Source organism: Columba livia, chromosome 1 (assembly GCF_036013475.1).
Source record: "Columba livia isolate bColLiv1 breed racing homer chromosome 1, bColLiv1.pat.W.v2, whole genome shotgun sequence".
NCBI lineage: Eukaryota > Metazoa > Chordata > Aves > Columbiformes > Columbidae > Columba > Columba livia.
This window is the reverse complement of record NC_088602.1, coordinates 138,121,166-138,140,439: the sequence shown is the minus strand read 5'-3', so window position 1 is coordinate 138,140,439 and position 19,274 is coordinate 138,121,166. Positions and strand designations below refer to the sequence as shown.

Sequence of the window (19,274 nt, the reverse complement as noted above, 5' to 3'; positions counted from 1 at the left end):
GGATAATCAGGGTGCTTTTCCCTTGTTATGAGACCAAGAAGGAAGCTTTCACTGATGTTGCTGGTAGTACTGATGGTTGTTCTATGTGAGTAGTTTCAGAGATCCACTGAGCTGCTCATATGCTGAGTAAGGCTGAATTTAGTTGGCTCTCATTCTTCTACACCTATAGGCAAATAACAGAACCCAAACAGTTCCCTCAGGTTAACTGGCAGCACTTTCAAGTACTGATTTGCTCTGAAACCTTGCATATGTACTTCTATGGGAGATCTGCCTTTTTAAGAGTAGTATTGGCTTTCAGAAAACATGCTGATCACTCTTTTCCTACAGAAAATTTTAACATGCCTGTGGGTAGTCAACCCAATAGGACTGCCTGGACTTTTAAATGAATGATTTTAATTGCAAATGCTTTGTTAGCCCTTCTCTTGTGGGTATTCTTCTGAACTGGCTGTATTATACAGTTACAATTGAGACAGTGCTTTATTAACAGCTTGTTTCAAGTTCATTGAGCTGATATCCCCACAGGTTTCTTCTAAAGTGCATCTATTTGTCTTGTATTGCACATATTTAGCAGTCAGTTGGAGATCTTTAATGCAGAAGTCTATGTATTGCTATCACATATATTGCTGCTTTGACTTTTCTTATTGCTGGTTGGGTTGTAAATATTAGTTGTCGTATTTGTTTTGGTTCCTAACCAGTTTTCCTTTCTGCTTACTTTAACAAACAATGCCTTCTGGATTTCTTGCTTTATCTATTTGAAGATCCCAGGTATTTTTCTACTAGATAAATAAGTAGCCTTACTTTTTCAAATGCATCAGCGATTCTTAGATGTCTGCTTTTTGCAACTTTTACCTTTGTTAATTATCAAATGACTGTGCCCTGCAGGGACAAAACTTTGGTGTTTAAGTTCTGGTTTCAACCTCTTGACTTCCCCGAGGATTATCACTTCTTCAAATGAACTTTCAATCTCATCTCTGAGTATATTTTGCAATAGTCTTAATTTGAAGAGACCCTTTGTGACAAGGTTTATGATAATGAAAAGCAGTTGACAATGTGGATGCCTGGCCCAGTTATGAACCTTTCTGTGAAGGATTAAGTGGAACTTGGTGCACACAGTCTTGTGGTTTCAAGCAGCAAACCTGATTAACTGAGAAGTGTTTCCCTAAGTGTGATTATATTTTTTTCTAATTTTATTCTTTCTTAGTCAGTGCTGTACTTCAAGGTGAGCTTTTTTATTTTAGACTGAGATTTCTGTAAGTTAGCATGGCCTTCCCAATTATTGGTAATTACCTTATAATGTGAGGAAGATGCTTTCGAAATTCAAAATTGCCTTCAGAAGCTGCTATGCTTAGAGTTTATGAGCAAGATAAAATTGCAGTTTTTCCCTTTTTGTTTGGCATCTTCAGTATACAGTTGAAGTAAAGACAGTGGTGGGGGAAGGGGAAGATTTGACCAAAAAGCATTGTGTGAGAGCAAATAGCTCTTAATTAGAAGTATATAAGGTTAAGAACAAGACCTCCTTTAAACTGACTTTGTTATTCACTGAGTGGTGTTTCTAAACTACTGTGATGTACCTTCTCAAAGAAAACAGGTTTTAAGCTATGTAAACATCAGTCTAATCTAAAATGTTTCAAAACCATTTCGTTACTTCTTCAAATTAATTGGCATTTCAATACTCTTTCATTTTCTAAGTGCATCTTTGAAATAAGCATTATGATCCATATCTTATCAAAAGATAATCCTACCTTCTTAATCAAGGAATCTTGAGTTTCTCACGTATTTATCACATGACAAGATAGACAAGGCTTGCTTCAGAGAGAATACTGAAAAGACTTAGGCTGTCGATTGGAAGGTGGGATGCAAAAGAACATATAAAATTACAAGTGATATAGCAAGAGATGATCAGCCCTATTGTAATGCACGAATAAGAGAATGTTCACCTGGTCCAACAGGATTTACTATTTATTTACAACTAATCAACAGAAGTCATTGAGTTAAAAGATATCCATGCTGATAAGAGTTCCATAGGAGTCCAGACATTTACAGAAGCAATGAAATAAGTGTATAATAATTCACTGTTACGATAATTAAATACAGAGTTTTCAGGAGACATTTTCTCTTCAAAACATTGTAAACCTCTAATAAAAGGGATATAGAAGAAATTTATCTCTAAGATAAACTTCTGCTTATGTCCACTTTCAAATATCTAACAGTCTGTTCTGCAGAAGCATGACTGGATTTGACCTGTGACTGATATGGCAGCCAAATTTTATGTAGGAATTTCACTGTAACTTCTTCTAACCTGCTGAAATACCTCTAAAAATCTACTGTTAAGAATTGAAACTTCAGTTTTGTGTTCTGATATTTAAACATTTGTCATTGACTTCTGTGTAAAGAAGTTGGCATTAGAATTAGATTTCTGAGTTAGTGGCCATATGGAAAAATTAAAGCATATTGTATGAGGAATGGGGTGACATTAAATAGGGTTAAACAGAAATGTTTTTGCCTTTTCAAGGAGGAAGAAAACTCACAACTGTTAAATGAACCCAAAATGTTTCATTTGACCCAGGATAGTGTGTGTTTCTCTTTCAATATAAACTAGAGAGAAATAAAATAAGCTTTTGGATGCTTCTAGAATAAAATTTTGGGTTTTTTTCTGTTGTTCTCAAATGTCTACATCTAGGATATGATGCCTTTATCATTTTTAAAACTATATGACTTTAAATTATTATTCTTGTTATAAAAGTTATTTTTTGGTGCATGCTATATAATCAAAATGTTCTATTTTGGTTTACACCCTGAACAAGCAGGAAATCAGCTCTTTTCCTTGAAGAAGGCTTTTTAAGAACAAGAACTTGTGTAGTAAGTTACACAAGAACTTGTGTAGTAAGTTACACAAGAACTTGTGTAGTAAATTCTTGTGAGTTAAACTACACATATAAGAAATTTATACATCTGGCTTAAAAGAACAGAGCTGAACTTAACTGTCTAGAGTATAGTCATCTGATAGTGCTACCACCCTCGCCAGTAAGAATTAAAACAGGATGATTAAACCAAAGTTCTAGTGGTTGTAGTACTGTATAATGCTAGCTGGAAGGAGAAGAACAAACAAACAAAACCAACAAAACAAGAAACCCCAAACAAACCCCAAATCCTGTTGCAGTTCCAGTGATTAGTCTTATCTTTTACTTCTGCCATGTTTAAATTTCTTATGAATATACATTTTAGGATGAGGCAGCGAGATTAACAGTGTCTCAATGCAAAGAACAGGCAGAAGAAACCCTCAAAATTCATGCACATGGTATAAGGTCTTATTCTGGCTTTTGAAAACTATGTAAACTGTTCTTTGAGCAGCTGATTTCCTGTAATCAGTAAGATTTCAATGCTTAGAATTTTTTCAGTATTGTGGCCAGGACAATTAAAATTTTCCTATTGTAGTAGTGTAGGATGGATAAGATGCTAAATAAGAATAAATTGTATCTTTGTGTGAAAGACCTTGGATTGCCTAAACCTTCTAAGGAGGGCTGTGTTTATTTGCTCTGTTTTGCTATGACTACAAATCAAGATTATTTTCTTAAAGGAAAAGTTCCTGACAACATATTTAAACATTTGTTTAACTTATAGTTACATTTAAGACCTGTAGTAGCTACAACAGCTGATGCACTGACTATTCTAAAGCCCTTGGAAAAGGCTCAAAAGCCTCCTTTATACAATTGTTGTGGTGCTTGTAGCATGTCATCTGAGTAGGGCAGTAATGCAAGATGGTATTACATGACACAAATTACACCAAAACCTGCTACAGTCTGTGCTTACCCTTTTAACTGATGTTGAAATCTAGGTATTAAAACATGAGGATTCAGGAGCAAGGGGGTTGACCAAGATAAGGAATTTTCTTTTGAGAGAGAATAAGACAACAAGGAGAAAACAGAGTAATATATGACTTTTCTTAAATACCACAAACAAAAGCAATACGTTTAGAAGACAGTTGATTACCAAGGAAGCTGAGGAATGGACCGCTGACTTTGATTTTTGCCTAGAAAAGATCATGTGCAAATGAACTTACAGATGATGGAGAGGTGGAGGAGCATTTTAGAGGGAACTAGAAGACAGAATAAAAATCAGGCAAGGAAAGGGTTTTTCAGAAGTCATCTGATCTTTTCTATTCCCACCATTTTGGCTGGAAGGACTAAATTATTATTTAAGAAGCAGAAGATGGGAAGGAATAGAATAACATTAGTCAGAAGGGGAGAAATCACTCCTGCATCTGGCTCTTATCTCCTTATTTGGAAGACCCCATTTTCCATCGCACTGTCAATTAATTTCTACCTCATCCCCTCCTTTGCCTCTTGAAATATCTTTCCCCCAGAGTATTCCAGAGATATCTCCATGAATTGTCATTCCAGGTAAAATAAAGAAGGCAAGTTTCAATCCTTCTTTCCTAAATTAGACCTCTCTGTTTGAGGGTAGGCTGGAATTCAGGTTTGGAACCTATAGCTGAAGTGAGTTATTTTCAAATATAAAAAGCCTTTCTGCTCTTCACAAACTTCATTACATTCAGTTCAACTACATTTGAGTTCTAAGGATTTCATAATTCATTATATTTTGAGTGCAATTTACTGTCCCAAGATACAGTTGATTGTCTGGGGTTCATCTATACTGCTAAATAAATTACATAGTGGATATCAAAATCCTTATAGTTAGTGAAAAGAAAATCACTACAGAATGAGTATCTGTGATGGCTGTCAAAAGAATTACAGATTTATGAGACAAGAGGGCAAAAAAAAAAGTTGTTAAAACAGATACAATGTTTGGGAACAGACCTTTAAAAAGCATCGAGATACTAGGGTTAAAATAATACTCTGCACATAAAATTTGCATACGTATTGTGCCCACCTGCCTCAGAAGCTGTAGCACCATCTTATATTCTCGTAGGTAGTGGATCTGTTGGCGTTGTTCATTTGTCTGTTTTCCCTAACCTGTTTGGTTTTCACAGGAGCATGGCATTTTTAATCAGTGTTTACTGTTTAAGGCATTAGACCTAGAAACTTGGTATACAGTTGTCAAATCTGATGTATTCTTCCTTTATGACTGCAACTGCTCAGTGGATTAGCTTCAGTCTGTAAAATAGAAATAGTACCACCTCTCCACTTGTTTTTTCATTTGTTTAGACTCTAAAATATCTGAGAAAAAAATAAACTGCAGTACTACTTCCAAGTAGTATCTCTGCTGTGTGGCATACGTGATGAATGCTGTACTTTCTTCCTTACATTTGAATTATTTGAAGCTGATCTGTTCTGTTGATGATTTGTCTACTGGCTTATAAGGTAAAGAAGAAATTAATTGTCACTGTCACATTTCAGTAAGTTCTGTCAAGTGGAACTTTGGGGTACTGCAACCTGAAGACAAGTAGTGGTTTGTTACAATGGTTGTGAGCATCTGATATAAAATGCTGATCCTGTTGACTTCAAGGCAAAAATCCCACTAACTTCAATAAAGCCTGTATTTTACCCTGAAACTTAATTATGAGTTAGTGAAGGAGCTAATCAAAGCACTATGTTAAAGTTACTTTGCACAAGATGCAGAAATAAATGCCCTTCTCTATGTAGAGGAAACTTGTATAGCAGAAACCAGTTGAGTGGGATCAAAATACATGGCTGGGTCATACTTAGTTTATGCATGACTCAGTGTGCTTTCCATCTACATGGTGCTTACTGTTAGTGCATGGTGAGGTAAGTTGGATTGAGAGGGATGCTGAAACTAGAAGCATAATACTGACCTCAGAAAGGTGGGTAAATCATTCTTCAGGAGTATTTTGTTTCCCACTGCAGTGCACAATTGTCAGCTCAGGGGCTGACACATCCAGGAGGGTGGTAGTTCCTCAGTTGCTTTGTGGTCATGAGCCTGTGTTCAGGGTCATTTACTGTTGATTGGGATGTGAGGTGATTGTTCCACAGTCTCCAGTATAAACTGTGAGCCCATCGACCTCCTACCAGACTTGCACATGTATCAAGCAAGGGTGAAATTGTATTTCAAGTATAGCTGACAGCAAAACATTATTTCAGTAGTGACATAATTTTACACCCATCTGAATCCAGTGGGACTTGGCCCCATGATTGAAACCAAGTATATTCATCAGTCTTCATAATGGCACTTAGTACAGTCATATTCTGGAGGCATTTAATTTTGGCCTTTAAGCTTCAGTGTTTAAAAACATAAAACTGATCCCTATCAATATTGGAGTTTTTCATCAAAGCAAACTATTCTAATAACTATGTGGAGAGAAGTGTACATATAGGTGTTGGAATGACCCAGAATACCATGCCAGAACCCATCTCAGGTGTGGGCTGAGCTCCACTCCCTCCCTGCCTATACCTGAGGCTTTCAGAGCCTCTTTCAGCAATTCTTCCATACAGATTGTTCTCACAGAGAATAATTACAGACATATAAATGACAAGTGTTTCAGGTAGAAGCAGTTTCTTAGGTATGTGGCTGTATGGAACAAAGTACAGTGTTGATGTCAGTGGCTCGTGACTAGGTTTCACAGGTACTATTGTAGTACTTGGAACACTAAGGAGTATGCTCTGTGTGTGTGATGTATGCCTGTCCACTGAGCATATACAAATAGATATTAAACTAATGAAGCCACTTATAAATGAATCGTGGTTTCAATCAGTAGTTAATGCTTTCTGGTACATTCCTGTATTTTTGCTCAACTCCACTGGGTTCAATGGGGAGTGGGTGTTCAATGCTTGATCCATGTGAGGTCAAGAAGCAGGATTTCTGTGGAATTCTATACAAACCTTTTCAATTGGCTTCTCTTACACCTACCTCTGTGCACAGCAAAAAGTCTACAGAAACCCCAAGCTAGACCTAAAATTAGCACTTTTTACATCCTGTAAAACAAAGGAGCTTAAACAAGAGTTGGGGCCTGTGTAGTCACCACCAGCAGCACAGCTTTCTTTTACTTGGTTTTTCAGTTCCAAAAATGCATGCTCAGAAAAAAGAAAAAAAAAAAAAAAGTTGAAAGCCACTTTTCTGTTGCTCTGCATGCCTTTTTTCCTTCTGCTTGGCAACCTCCACACCTGCTGTTCTGACTACTAAAAATTGTCCTTTCTTTTGTCCTGCAAGTACTTCTGCCTAAGAGGAGGGGACAAAGGATTCACTAGCATTTTTCTTAGTTCTGCTGCCTTGTAGCTTTCAAACTTAAGTTCTTGTTAAAAATTCAGTGTTCTTGGGGCTCTAAACTTGAGTTTTTTTAATTAGAATGCCTATGAGCTAGAACGGTTGCAGTAGCACAGGCATGTACTGTTATAAAAAACAGCTTTTTAATGTATTCTTCAAGTGTATAGCGGTGAAAACCAGCACTTTCTGCTGCAGTGTGATGCTGGTGTGTTTAACAGGAACGAGGCAGAAGAACAGGTGAAAGGAAGTTACTCCATCTTCTACCATACAGTTTTTCTCTCCAACATTTGTTGGCACAACGCTCCCACACAGTTTCCTTTTTTCTTAGCTTGTGCAGTGACAGCTCCTTATCCTGTTCTAGTCTACTTTAAGAACAGCCTTCATTGATGATGTTACTGAGAAACATTTCAGTATATGCAATGTTTGAATATACCATGATAGATGTTTTAAGGGGGAAGGCTGTTTCTTTCTCAGTTTACTCTGATGGAGGTTTTTCATTATTATCTTAAATGAGAGGGTGAGCAAGATTTGACCAAAATGTTTACTGCAATCCAAAGAGTTATTTTTCTCTTAAGAGAGTGCTGATGACTAGTTTCAGATTTCAAAAGTGAAAAAGTCTTGCCCTTTGAACAAAATCATACAAGAGCCAGTTCATCCCAGAAACACTACCACACACATGGACAAGGTAGTAATCCAAGTGCGGAATTTTGCCAGGTCACCCCAGGTGACTACCTGGTCCATTTAATTTCTCATAAACCTTGTTGCTGTCAGCACTAAGGGTATATCAACACTACTCTGTAGTATAAAGACAGCTGAGCTGGTCCTAGGTGAACCAACTTAAATACTGAAAGCAACCTATATTTCTTCACAGGGTAGATGAGCCTACACATGTAGGTCTGCACTAGGACAACTGGTATACTTTCAGTTCACATTTAGAACTGGCTTGCAGTGCATATTAAAATGTTTTCCTTAGGAAAGTTGAAATAATACTGCCAAAACACTTGTAGTGCAGACCCATCTATGGCAGATAAGGTACACATTGTGTTGGCATAGTAAAATAGTCCTTTTTATGAGTCCACTTTAACTTTTGCTTAACTTCTCGTATTTTTTCACTTCTGAGCAAAATAAATTTTGAAACTGTTACCAATCTGTTTAGGTATAGATAATGATTAATGATGTTCAAGAATATGAGAATGAAATACAATTTATATGTCAACAGATTTTTCATAAGAAGGTTTGTTTTTCAGAAAAGGCCATTTTAAAATAAAAATGTATCAAAAGTGTTCTCATAGAGACTATAGGTAGTTCTTAATTTCTGTATATAGATACAGCTGACAACATATTGGTGAAACCAAAAATGTACTCACTAATTTTTCACTAAATAGATTGTTGATATATTACTTTTTTTCTCAAATGGATAATGAAAATACACTAATGAGGTTTACTGCCATATTTATAGATACACTTATCCTCAGGTTTTAGAGCTGTGCTTTAATATAGAGTTGAGCAGTATTTGTCTGTCTAGCAAATTTGGGAAACTTTTAAAACATGCCTGTTATAAAACCGCTAATCTTAACTAACATTTTATTTCTCAGTAATGTCTTAGAATTACATGGACAAACTGTTTCCAATAAACTAGTAGAATTTATATTATTCAAGAATTGTAATATTTAAAATTAAAGTACATTTGCTCTGGTTCTGTACTGAAAGTAGCTCAAAAACACAAGCTTAAGTTTCCCTAAAGAAGTGATCTGCATTTCTTAAAAGCTGAAATAAGTTGATTAACAATCAAGGTTTATAATCACTTTAAAATTAATCCTATCTTGCTCTCAAGCTCTTTTAGGAAATCATTTCAAAACTGTGTCTATTCCCTTATCAGTCCTACCTCATGGGAGACCAAGAGCATTCATAAGTTCAGAGTCACAATTCAGTTGTTTCAGATTACTTTGCTCCATGGATAGATTAGGTTTGATAATTTCATCTTCCTAGATTTATTTATTTCATTTATGAAGCACTAGTTTCAGCTCATACAACTGGCTAATCTTAGAAGCTGATTGCACAAAGTCACTCAGCTGCCTTGTTTGACTCAATTATCCAGGTATACATAGAGTCATTCCAGTTGGAAGAGACCCTCAAGATCATCAAGTCCAACCATAACCTAAATCTGGCACTAAACCATGTCCCTAAGAACCTCATCTATACGCCTTTTAAAAACTTCCAGGGATGGTGACTCCACCACTTCTCTGGACAGCTTGTTCCAGTGCTTCACAAGCTGTGAAGAATTTTTTCCTAATATCCGATCTGATCCTCCCCTGGTGCAACTTGAGGCCATTTTCTCTTGTCCTATCACTTGCTACTTGAGAGAAGAGACCAACATCCTCCGTGCTACAACCTCCTTTCAGGGAGTTGTAGACAGCAATGAGGTCTCCCCTCAGCCTCCTTTTCTCCAGGTTAAACAGCCCCAGTTCCCTCAGCTGCTCCTCATCCAATTTGTGCTCCAGAACCTTCAGCAGCTTCATTGCCTTTCTCTGAACTCTCTCCAGAACCTCAGCGTCTTTCCTGTAGTGAGGGGCCCAAAACTGAACACAGCATTCAAGGTGGGCCTCACCAGTGCTGAATACAGTGGCACAATCACTTCTCTAGTCCTGCTGGCCACGCTATTCCTGATACAAGCCAGGATGCTGTTGGTGTCTTTGGCCACCTGGGCACACTGCTGGCTCACATTCAGCTGGTTGTCAATCATCTCCCCCAGATCCCTTTCTACCAGGCAGCTTTCCAGCCACTCTTCCCTGAGCCTGTAGCGCTGTCTGGGGTTGTTATGACCCAAGTGCAGGACCTGGCACTTGGCACATACAATTGGCCTCAGCCCAAGGATCCAGCTGATCCAGATCCCTCTGTATGGCCTTCCTACTCTCCAACAGATCAGCACCCCCAGCCAATTTAGTGTCACCTGCAAATGAAAGTTTAGGTCATTAAAAATAAGGTCTCTAGATGACTCCAACAAATCTTTGTCAGCTGCCTACCCTCATGCTGATACAGTAGCTACAAATGAGAATATATGAATATTTCAGTCTCTTAACAAAACTAAGTGTTGTTCAGAGATTTAGGAAAGATTGCAGATCTTGGCTGCAGAAGGACTTTTGCTTATGAAAAGTGAGAAAGTTGCTGCTAACTTGTAGCTGAAGTTACTTATGTGTCAGTAAATCATCACAACTATAGCTGTTATTTTTAAATAGCTGACTATCTCCACAAAGTAATTTAGTTATTTTTCCCCAAAATGAGATTGAATGTATACAGTGAAGAGCCAGTTGTAGGACAGACAAAGATCTAAAATTTCCTGACCCTTATCAGCAATGAATCCAGAAAACCAAATATTTATCCTACCAAATGCAAATACAGAAATAATTCCGTCAAGAAGTTGATTAGCTAAAGTTTATTTGCCCTACGGCTATGTTATAGCAATGTCTTGAGTTTTGCTATGGAGACAGTGAGGAATTTGGCTGTTAATAAAGGTTCTGTGCTATCTTCGGGAAGATTCTCACTAGCTACATTTTTTGGTCTAAAGGTCTGAATGTAGCACTGATACTCTAAAATTGATTTTCTTATAATACAATAATTCTTTAATTTCTGTGTCAGATTACTGCGTAGTGTACTGCCTAGTCAGGGTGGGAACTGCTAAAATCCATTTCCAATTTGCACACGGATGATGTCTCTCTTGTCATGTAGGTGTAGAACAGGTCGTAATGGCTGACTAAATGTGTTGGTGAAAGGGGAAAGGAGTAAAAGAGGCAGGTGATGAATGAGCAGCTTTGACAGTTGACAGATGTAGCATGTACAGGTTTCTTGGCCTTATTCTATTAATAACAGCTATAGACTGCTTGAAGTTCAGAAGTTGGTCTTCAGGCTGTACTTAATTGCTTTATATTTTAGAACTCGTGCATGTTGTTTCTTCATAACTGTTTGGGAATAGCTAGGGGAAATAACAAGCATGGATGGGGTAAATAAAACAAAGTAGTTAATATTTTCAATTTTATAAAATAAGAGGGAAGAATTTAATTACTAAGTTAGTGTTATATAAATTTTCTAGTCTTTAGCAATACCAAAACCCTAACTGCAATGCTTTGTCTGCAGTTGTGTAGAGACTCACAACTTCAAGCATATGTGCAATAAGACGTTTTTAGGGAGAAGACACTGTGTAATGTTAATGCTGCACTATAATCCAAATGGTTTTCTACCAGCAGTTCCTTTTCATAGGTTGTTTCACTCATTTCAAATAAGACAACTGTCAACTGAACACTAGAATCCATTTTTTGTAAATATTTTCTTGAGGTTATTGCAGTGTGAAACCACATGTTTTCTTCATAATCAGGTTTGTTTTCATGCCAGTTACACTGCTGCCTTTGTAATAAGACTATAATTTCATTGTAATAGCATTCATGAACTCATACTAGATGCATTTTTAAGCCTATTTTAACATGAGAAGTGAACAAAGCTGGACTATCAGTTAGGTTTGGATCACAGCCTTCTCTTTTCCATCTAATTTTAAACAGCTTTCTTAACAATTGTCTCAGCCACATTATTCATTCCCTCACTGGTGCCATAATGCAACCAGTGTTGTCTGTTGTCTACAGATGAGCAAACAGTTTGAGAGGAGGCCACATCCCTGCTGGTGATCCTTCTTGTCTCAATAATGTAAGAAGCGCAGCAAAGCTATTATGTATCTGGGGTCGGTGAGGGTCCATTAGGAGACTGGGAAAAAAGAGATTCCGTAAATCAGAGCTTTTCTAGGTATCATTTAATGATAACTGTGGAAGATAACCATGTCCCAAGAGAATGGAGGAAAAAGTGGAGGCCATCCCATCACTGCAATTGCTGCTGTGGCATGATTTGCCAGGGCCAGGTCACTGGTACTAAGACTGAAAGGCCTGCTGGACATTAGTGTGAAAAGAGAGAGTCGTCCTTAATTAGGTCATATGCAGTGGTATGTTTTTACCTATATAGTTATGTCTGTATGTAGATGTACCTGTCTTGGTATAACAGTGGTACACCTATGCGTGTTTTGATTAACTGTGAGTATTAGCAAAAGCTCTGTGGCTCTCTGCATTTTTGTAATGCTGTAATTTTATTTACCTTAGAAGAGTTGGCAGCTACCGGGCTATTTACTAGGACCTTCTGGGCAGTAAGAAAATACAAGCAACTGAAACTAAAGTTACACGCTGACGAGGGTTTTGATTGCGGGGTGACAATAAAACCCTGGCTGATGTATTGTTAACCTCCTCTCCCCCGCTTCCCCATTTTGCCCTTCCCTCTCCCCTCTTCCCACTAAGGACAGGCAATCAAGAGGGAAGAAGGACAGAGAGAAGAGAGTTGGAAAAATTAAAAATGTTTAATAATGCTACTAATAAGAATAGAGAAAATAATACAAAATATACAAAACCACTCTTGAAAATCCCAGCAACTGCAGAGCCGGCAACCAAAGTCCTGAATTGGACTCTGCAGCCAACCGGAGCTGGATTCAGTCTGTCACTAGGCCTCAGTTCACAGGGACGACCAGCAAGGTCCTCTCCTAATGTTGGCCATAAGGAAAAGGGAAAAAAAGGGAAAAGGAAAAAGGGATGAGATCCTCGTGATCTCCCACTTTTATATGAAGTATTCATGTGAATGGAATGTTATACACAGTTGGTCAGTTTCTTCGTCACCTGTTTCTCATTGCTCCTCTTGTGAGAGGTGCATCAATTCGTTATCAATAACCTCGCATTCCATTGCTATGTTTACCAAAACATGTATCTGGTTTTCCAGGAAAATGCAGCTAATATGAAGGCTTTAGCTGACAGGCAAATTCACTAAAAGAGAAACTTGTTTTTTAACAAAACCAGGACACACACACAACTTTGCCACAAAGTGTAGAGCCAGATATAAGAGGAGATATATTAAATATGTTTTTTAAGGAAGGATTGTAAGAAGTAAAAGTTATTAGCCTAAGAAAAAGCGAAGTGAAGATATGATAGCACTTTTTGCATGCGTTAAGACTGATGTAAAGAGAGATGTAACCAGTGTATCCGTAGGTAAATTGTTCTCCATCTCTACTGGTTGTAGGATGGGCTTGAATCAAAACAAAGGAGCTGCGAGTAAGACATTGTAAAACCTTTCTAGCCATGAAGTTAGAGAAACACTGGAAGGGAATTGCTTGAGAAGGCTGGAAAACTCCTCTGGTGGTGGACATTCTGTGAACTTCTACTGAGAATGGTTTAGATGTTCTTAATCCTGTGATAGAAAGATGGAATACATGATCTCTTGAATCGCCTTATTTTCTGTTATTCTATACAGAGAGCTAAGTTGTGAGGCAGTGCTGATGTATTTAATAAATTCTCTTGCTAGCTCCTTTTGTTCCTCTTAATAACCAAAAAATGCAAAATGTGTAATGTTTTTCAAACATCTCTTCTAAACATAGCTTTTCTTTCCTTCAGAGTGAGGGGAAAATTATTTCTACACAGAAATCTTGCCACATGAAATAGTTATTTCTTTTGGCAGCGTTTCTTTCCAATGAGTCACTGATTCCCTTCAAGAAAAGGCAGCTAGATAAAACTCTAATGATAAGCAAAGCAATGTATGTAGCAGCAGCGTAAGAGCTAAGATATCATGGTGTGTAAGTAAAAGTAAAATTTGATGTAATGATCTGATATATCTGTCTGGTTGCTGCACCTGAAGTCCATGGTGAGGAGGGAGGTTAAATGCAAATGAGTTGAGTTTCTGTACTAATGGTGAGATTAGAAGTTACAATGCAATTGCAGGCTCTTTGTTGGCAGACACAAAAAACCACCCACCTGTTGTGTCTCATGTTAAGGTCTGTTCTCCTTGCTTATGACATTACAGCACATTTCCTTTGGATGTTGCTCTCCTGAATCATTCACTTTTGCATCTTCCGCAATGGAAAGCAATATCCTAACATAATCCTTACTCTGAAAATAAGATAGCAAAGCACTTTAAAAACATGAGTAAGGACCATTTCTTCTTTTTTATAGTAGACATGTTGAAACACAGAGTGAAAAACTGTGATTCCTCAACTGTTTCTTTAGTCTACTTTGTGATGTAGCTGCAGAGATACTTGTGATTTTTAGCAGAAGGAAGTGATGTGAAGCTGGGAATCTCAAAGGATGTGGGAAAGGATGAACATTCTCCTTCCCACCACAGTGACCAAAAATAAGCTTAGAATAGTGCATTAAAAATTAAAACCGGTGTATTAGACTACACTTCTAATTGCTGATTTACACAACTAGAAAGAAAAACTAATCTCCTAGCTTCCAGGCAGTCAGATTTTATTTAAACAAACAAAACTACAACCAAGATTATCTTTCTCCTTTCCTTCAAATGTAGTTCTCTAATTTTAAAGTGCCCTGTCAGTCTTGCCTAATAATGATTCTAAAAAAAATACTCAGCTAGATCACTGCTAATTACTGTGTTTTCATCACCTCTGTTCTGTGGCATAGCAGTAGGAAATATTTGGTATGATCTAGGCACTTTCTTTTAGCCTGCCACCTGTTTTCCTGACCATCTCTTTCACCTAGCTGATTGAACTCTAATAGCTCAGAGACATCCTCATATTTCACTAAATATGACTTCTTTAGTCAGACAACAGCATGTAAAAAGTAAACAAATAACATTTCAAAATAATCAAGTAATGAATGGTTAGTTGTATCTCTATCCTCCTAAAAATAGTCATATTCAGTTTAATCATCACTGAAGCAGTAGTTATAAAATCAGAACATTTCCCTATCATCACAAATATGTAGGCACATGTACATACACATGTATTCTGTCACTCTCCTGGCCTTTGATGTGTGGCTCTAATGTTCCAGTCTCTCGCTCTGGTCTTCCCAGCTGGCATTTAATAAAATACAAGCATCACAAGACTTGGATTAAAATGCCAATTTCATTGTTGGCAGTTCCGTTGGATATAATTGAATAGATCTTCCCCTTGGAAAAGCTTCTAGATTTCTACATTCAGTACAGACTCAAAAATTACCACTAAGGCTGCACGTACTCAATTACTATCAAGACTGTACTTTTTCATAAAATATGCATCTTATTTCCAATCTGAGTTAGTCTTCCATAACTGATACGCTGTCCTGTTTTTTTGCGTCATTCTCACTGCCTGGTCAAATTGCATGCTACTGTTTTACAGAAATCTACTATATTATTACTGTCTTTAAGCTACCTTTGCCAACAAAAACACTGAGAGAAATAAAATTTACCATAGGCCCACGGTGATATGCAATAATTATATTACTTTCCTAAATTATTTATTAATTGGATTTTGTATTAACCATTCCATTAATTTCTTCTAGATCCGCATCACACTCACAATCTTGTAATTACCTGGATTATCTAATTTACTTCTAAAAATGTCCTTAAGTTTCTTTAGGTTCTCTGAAAGATGCCATAGTTTCCCAGAAAATTGAAAAAATTTTATATATAGGTCCCCCAGTCAGCTTTGCTAACATAACTGGATAGAAATTACATAGAATTACAAATACCAAATTATGAACCTTATTATCAACTCATTAATGTCATCCTAAATTATTCTTGATATGGAAATATTTAATAATCTTCACAATACCAAACATCTGTCTCTTCCCAGATACGCAACAGAAGTGCTTATTTATCTCTTTTTAAATTAAATGTTACTAAACCCCAGATTTCCCTCTGTTAATGAATCACTATCAAAATTCCTGCAGCTTTGTTTTACTCAGGAAAAATCTTATTCCTTTTATTCCTAACAATATTGGTAAGAGCTTGTCCTTTTTATCTGTTTTTCTTTATTAACCTCCTACATTCTTAACCTCTGGTTTATATTCAATGTTATTCCTTCTTACACAATTCTAACATCGAGTCTGCTTGGTGCTTTAATTAATATGATATTCCTTCTGAAAAAAAGGTGGTGGCTTTTTCAAACAGGATTGAAACTTAGAGAAATATTCTTAATTAGCATTCAAATTTTCTGCAGTTTTTGTCCTCATGGTGTTATGGTTTCTAATTGTTGTCCCCTTGGAAGAACTGACTTAAGAACTGACTTATTTTAAGCCTACAAATACAGTCATTTGGATGTTAATCATGCTTCCAGATAACAGTATAAACTGTCATGATTTCTTGTACAAAATTTACCACTGATTTTTACCTTTATGATCTGGTGGGTTTTTGTTTTTTTTTCATTTGCTAGCATGACTTCTTAGAGAATCTACTTGTACTGGATGCACCATTTTTTGTCAGTGAAAAATTCCCCTCCCCTTTTGTTACATGCAGGCACAATTGTTTCAGGATTTTAATTTGATCTGGTAGATTACAGTAGACACCTATCTGGTATTTATGTGATACAGCACTGATTTCTTAAACGTTTGGCATCATGTTGCTCTTGAGCTGTCAGAAACAACAGTGTAATTTTTGACATAAAGTGCCATTTTCCTTTCTTTTTTCCAAGTTGCTTCCAATTTTAACAACCCAAGAATTAAACTCACCCCACCAGCTTTCAGCAGCACCACCTAGGCTTTCTGGTTTATAGCCCAAGTTACCAGTGTTGTTGTACAAGCCAAAAAATTACTTCTTTATTATCCCTAATGTCAATGTGAGTTCAGGATGCTGAAGACCTTTTATGTCCAGTGTTGGTCTGCATTAGCAACAACAACAGGATACGGTGCCAGACATTCCTACTGATGTTGTGGATGACACTTGCATTAGGAAAGAGCCTCTGCTAGAGCTGTAGAATTTGCAGCTGGTGACATTTGAGTCCATATGGATATAAGATGCATTTGGACTCACCCTGTTGTGGGCCTGTTTTGCAAAAAAAAAACTAGGATAGCCTTTTTATGATGAGTGCCAGCCAAACTGCATATCTCACTCTCATTTCTAGGAAAACAAGAAATAATAATCCCATTAAATGCTCTGATTCTAATGAAACAACGGGGTTTTTTTTGAAATGTTTCCAACCATCTCAGTTGATCGACCCACTTTCTGAACGACTGCACCCTCTAATGGGGTAAAACAGATTGACTTTCAAAGCAGACCATTTATTTTTATATTGTTTATATCCTTCTAGTCCTTAAAAGCTTAATACAACAGCCCATTCTTGTGACAGTAAAACAAGCATAGTTTTGCTGAAAGTAAATTACAGGGAATGTATGAATATCCGATAAAGACTTTACATGATTCATCTCTACTCTGGCTTAGTGAAAAGTATGTAAATAGCTGTGTACGTTCATGGTGAAATGAGAAGAAATTTTAATGAAATCATGGAAAGGAAAATTTATTTCACTTCTAAGTCCAGAAAAAAAAAAAAAAAAAGAAAAGTTTTGGTTTTGTTTTTTGGGGTTTTTGTGTGTGTGTTTTTTCTTATTGTGTGTAGCCATCTCATTTTTACCAAAGCTTTGTGGGTAAGTCAAAGTTTGAACAGTGAAAATGTGATGAAACAGACACTTAACCATGATGTTGCATCTTGTCAAACAGGTAATTCTCTAATGGACCAATGAAAGCCAACGATGACAAGTTGTGGTCAACATTCCTTGAATGTGCTGATGGTTCTGCTTTCATTACTCTTGTCAGCAGGTAACTTTTATACTTCAAATTTATCTTTCACTGATGTGTGCCCCAGGGAAAATCTAATTGCAGTTTAATACTGGGTTCCTGCAAAAAAAGATCAGATGATTGTTGATTAAGTAATAAATACATAAAGCGTCTTCGTAGTTAAGAAATGAAAGCTGGACTTTGAAATGCAGTTGAAAATTCTGTTTAAAATGAAAAGATGATGGGATGCTGACATGGTAAAGCAGGCTGAAAATTTAAAAGAGACAAAGCTACTGTTTAGATACGCTATTTTTTCAACTCATCTAAATGAAAAAAGCAAGCTCTACACCACCATACGATCTAGTCATTTCGCTAAATGACAGTCTATTGGAAACAGAGCGAGTCATGTTGCAATTGTGTATTTTCGTATGTGCACACATGAGTACGTAAGCACATGAAGGACTGAACTTGGAAATTCAGCTATTCTTGAGATGAATACATGTTAAATATAATGTAACTTGTCTTACATGTATTTAAAAGAAAAATGCATTGCATCGTGGTATGCAAACATTGTTATTAGTCAAATGCTGTGATTATTAGTTGCATTCATTCTTCGGGAATTATCTATGACACTAAGGTTTTCTGTAATGATGAATGAATACTAAAAAAAACAAAGGGTTCTTAGTCCAGGTAGATTTGATCCTATGAGGTTTTTAACTCTCAGTACAACCTCTTTTGTTCTCCATACTTGAAGTGCTTTTTAATCCAAACAGATTTTTTTTTTTTTTTTGTTTTTACATCACTGGTCCTTATTCCCTGGTACTACATCATATCCCTAAACAACATACTTAAAACTTTACCAGGCATTATCTATCTTAAAGTATCCTTGTGCTCCAGTAAGAGTAGTTACTACTCTGTCTGCCTGATGCTTATAATATTTAGCCTTAGATCCTCGTCAGTTAGTTCAAGTGTGTTTTGTTGCCCACAGTCTCATTGCTTGTTTGCAAGTGCTCAAGTTGATTCTTGCTAATGATAGTTCATTATTTAGCTGTAGCTGGCACAGTCCCCTTGCTAGCAAAGTTTTAACCTTATCAACTAGACTACTTCTCTGCCTGATCTTAAAACTTTCCTTTAGAGTCCTTCCACTGATATCCCTATGTATGGTGCTGCATCCCTAGTTATGTCACTGCCCTCTTCCCGTGTGCTAGCATCAGGCATAGGGGTTCTAGCAGCTTCTTTGTTGTTTTCTGGTTTAAAGTCATGTCAGAAAGCTATGTCCCTGGTGGATGAATGAAACAAATTATTCGAGACTTCAGTAAATGTATCTCAGTGGTCAAACATCATAAAACTTTTCCAGCTGCTCCAGTCTCTTCTGTTGTTTTTTGTTAAGTTTTTATACCTTTACCACTCTTTACAGGGGACTTCTACTAGAGACTTACTGATATCCCACTTTTCCAACCATATAAAATAGAAACATCTTTGTTCCAGTTGACTGGGACACTGGAATTACACCATGTGTGCCAATAGAAGTAGTCAGCCAC

The 19,274-nt window shown here is 36.8% G+C and overlaps 1 protein-coding gene across 8 annotated transcripts in view; it reads left to right on the top strand.

Annotated features, from left to right (window-relative positions):
* The window catches only part of SHISAL1 (shisa like 1), a 208,813-nt gene that overhangs the window by 144,948 nt on the left and 44,591 nt on the right, over positions 1-19,274 (top strand). For all 8 annotated transcript variants that reach the window (XR_010466689.1, XM_021296388.2, XM_021296387.2 and 5 more), the window contains one exon: positions 17,677-17,775. Coding sequence is in view for 7 of the 8 variants with exons in the window: in XM_021296388.2 (XP_021152063.1) it covers positions 17,709-17,775 (67 nt within the window). In the remaining variant the exon portion in view is untranslated. The remainder of the gene's footprint in view (positions 1-17,676; positions 17,776-19,274) is intronic.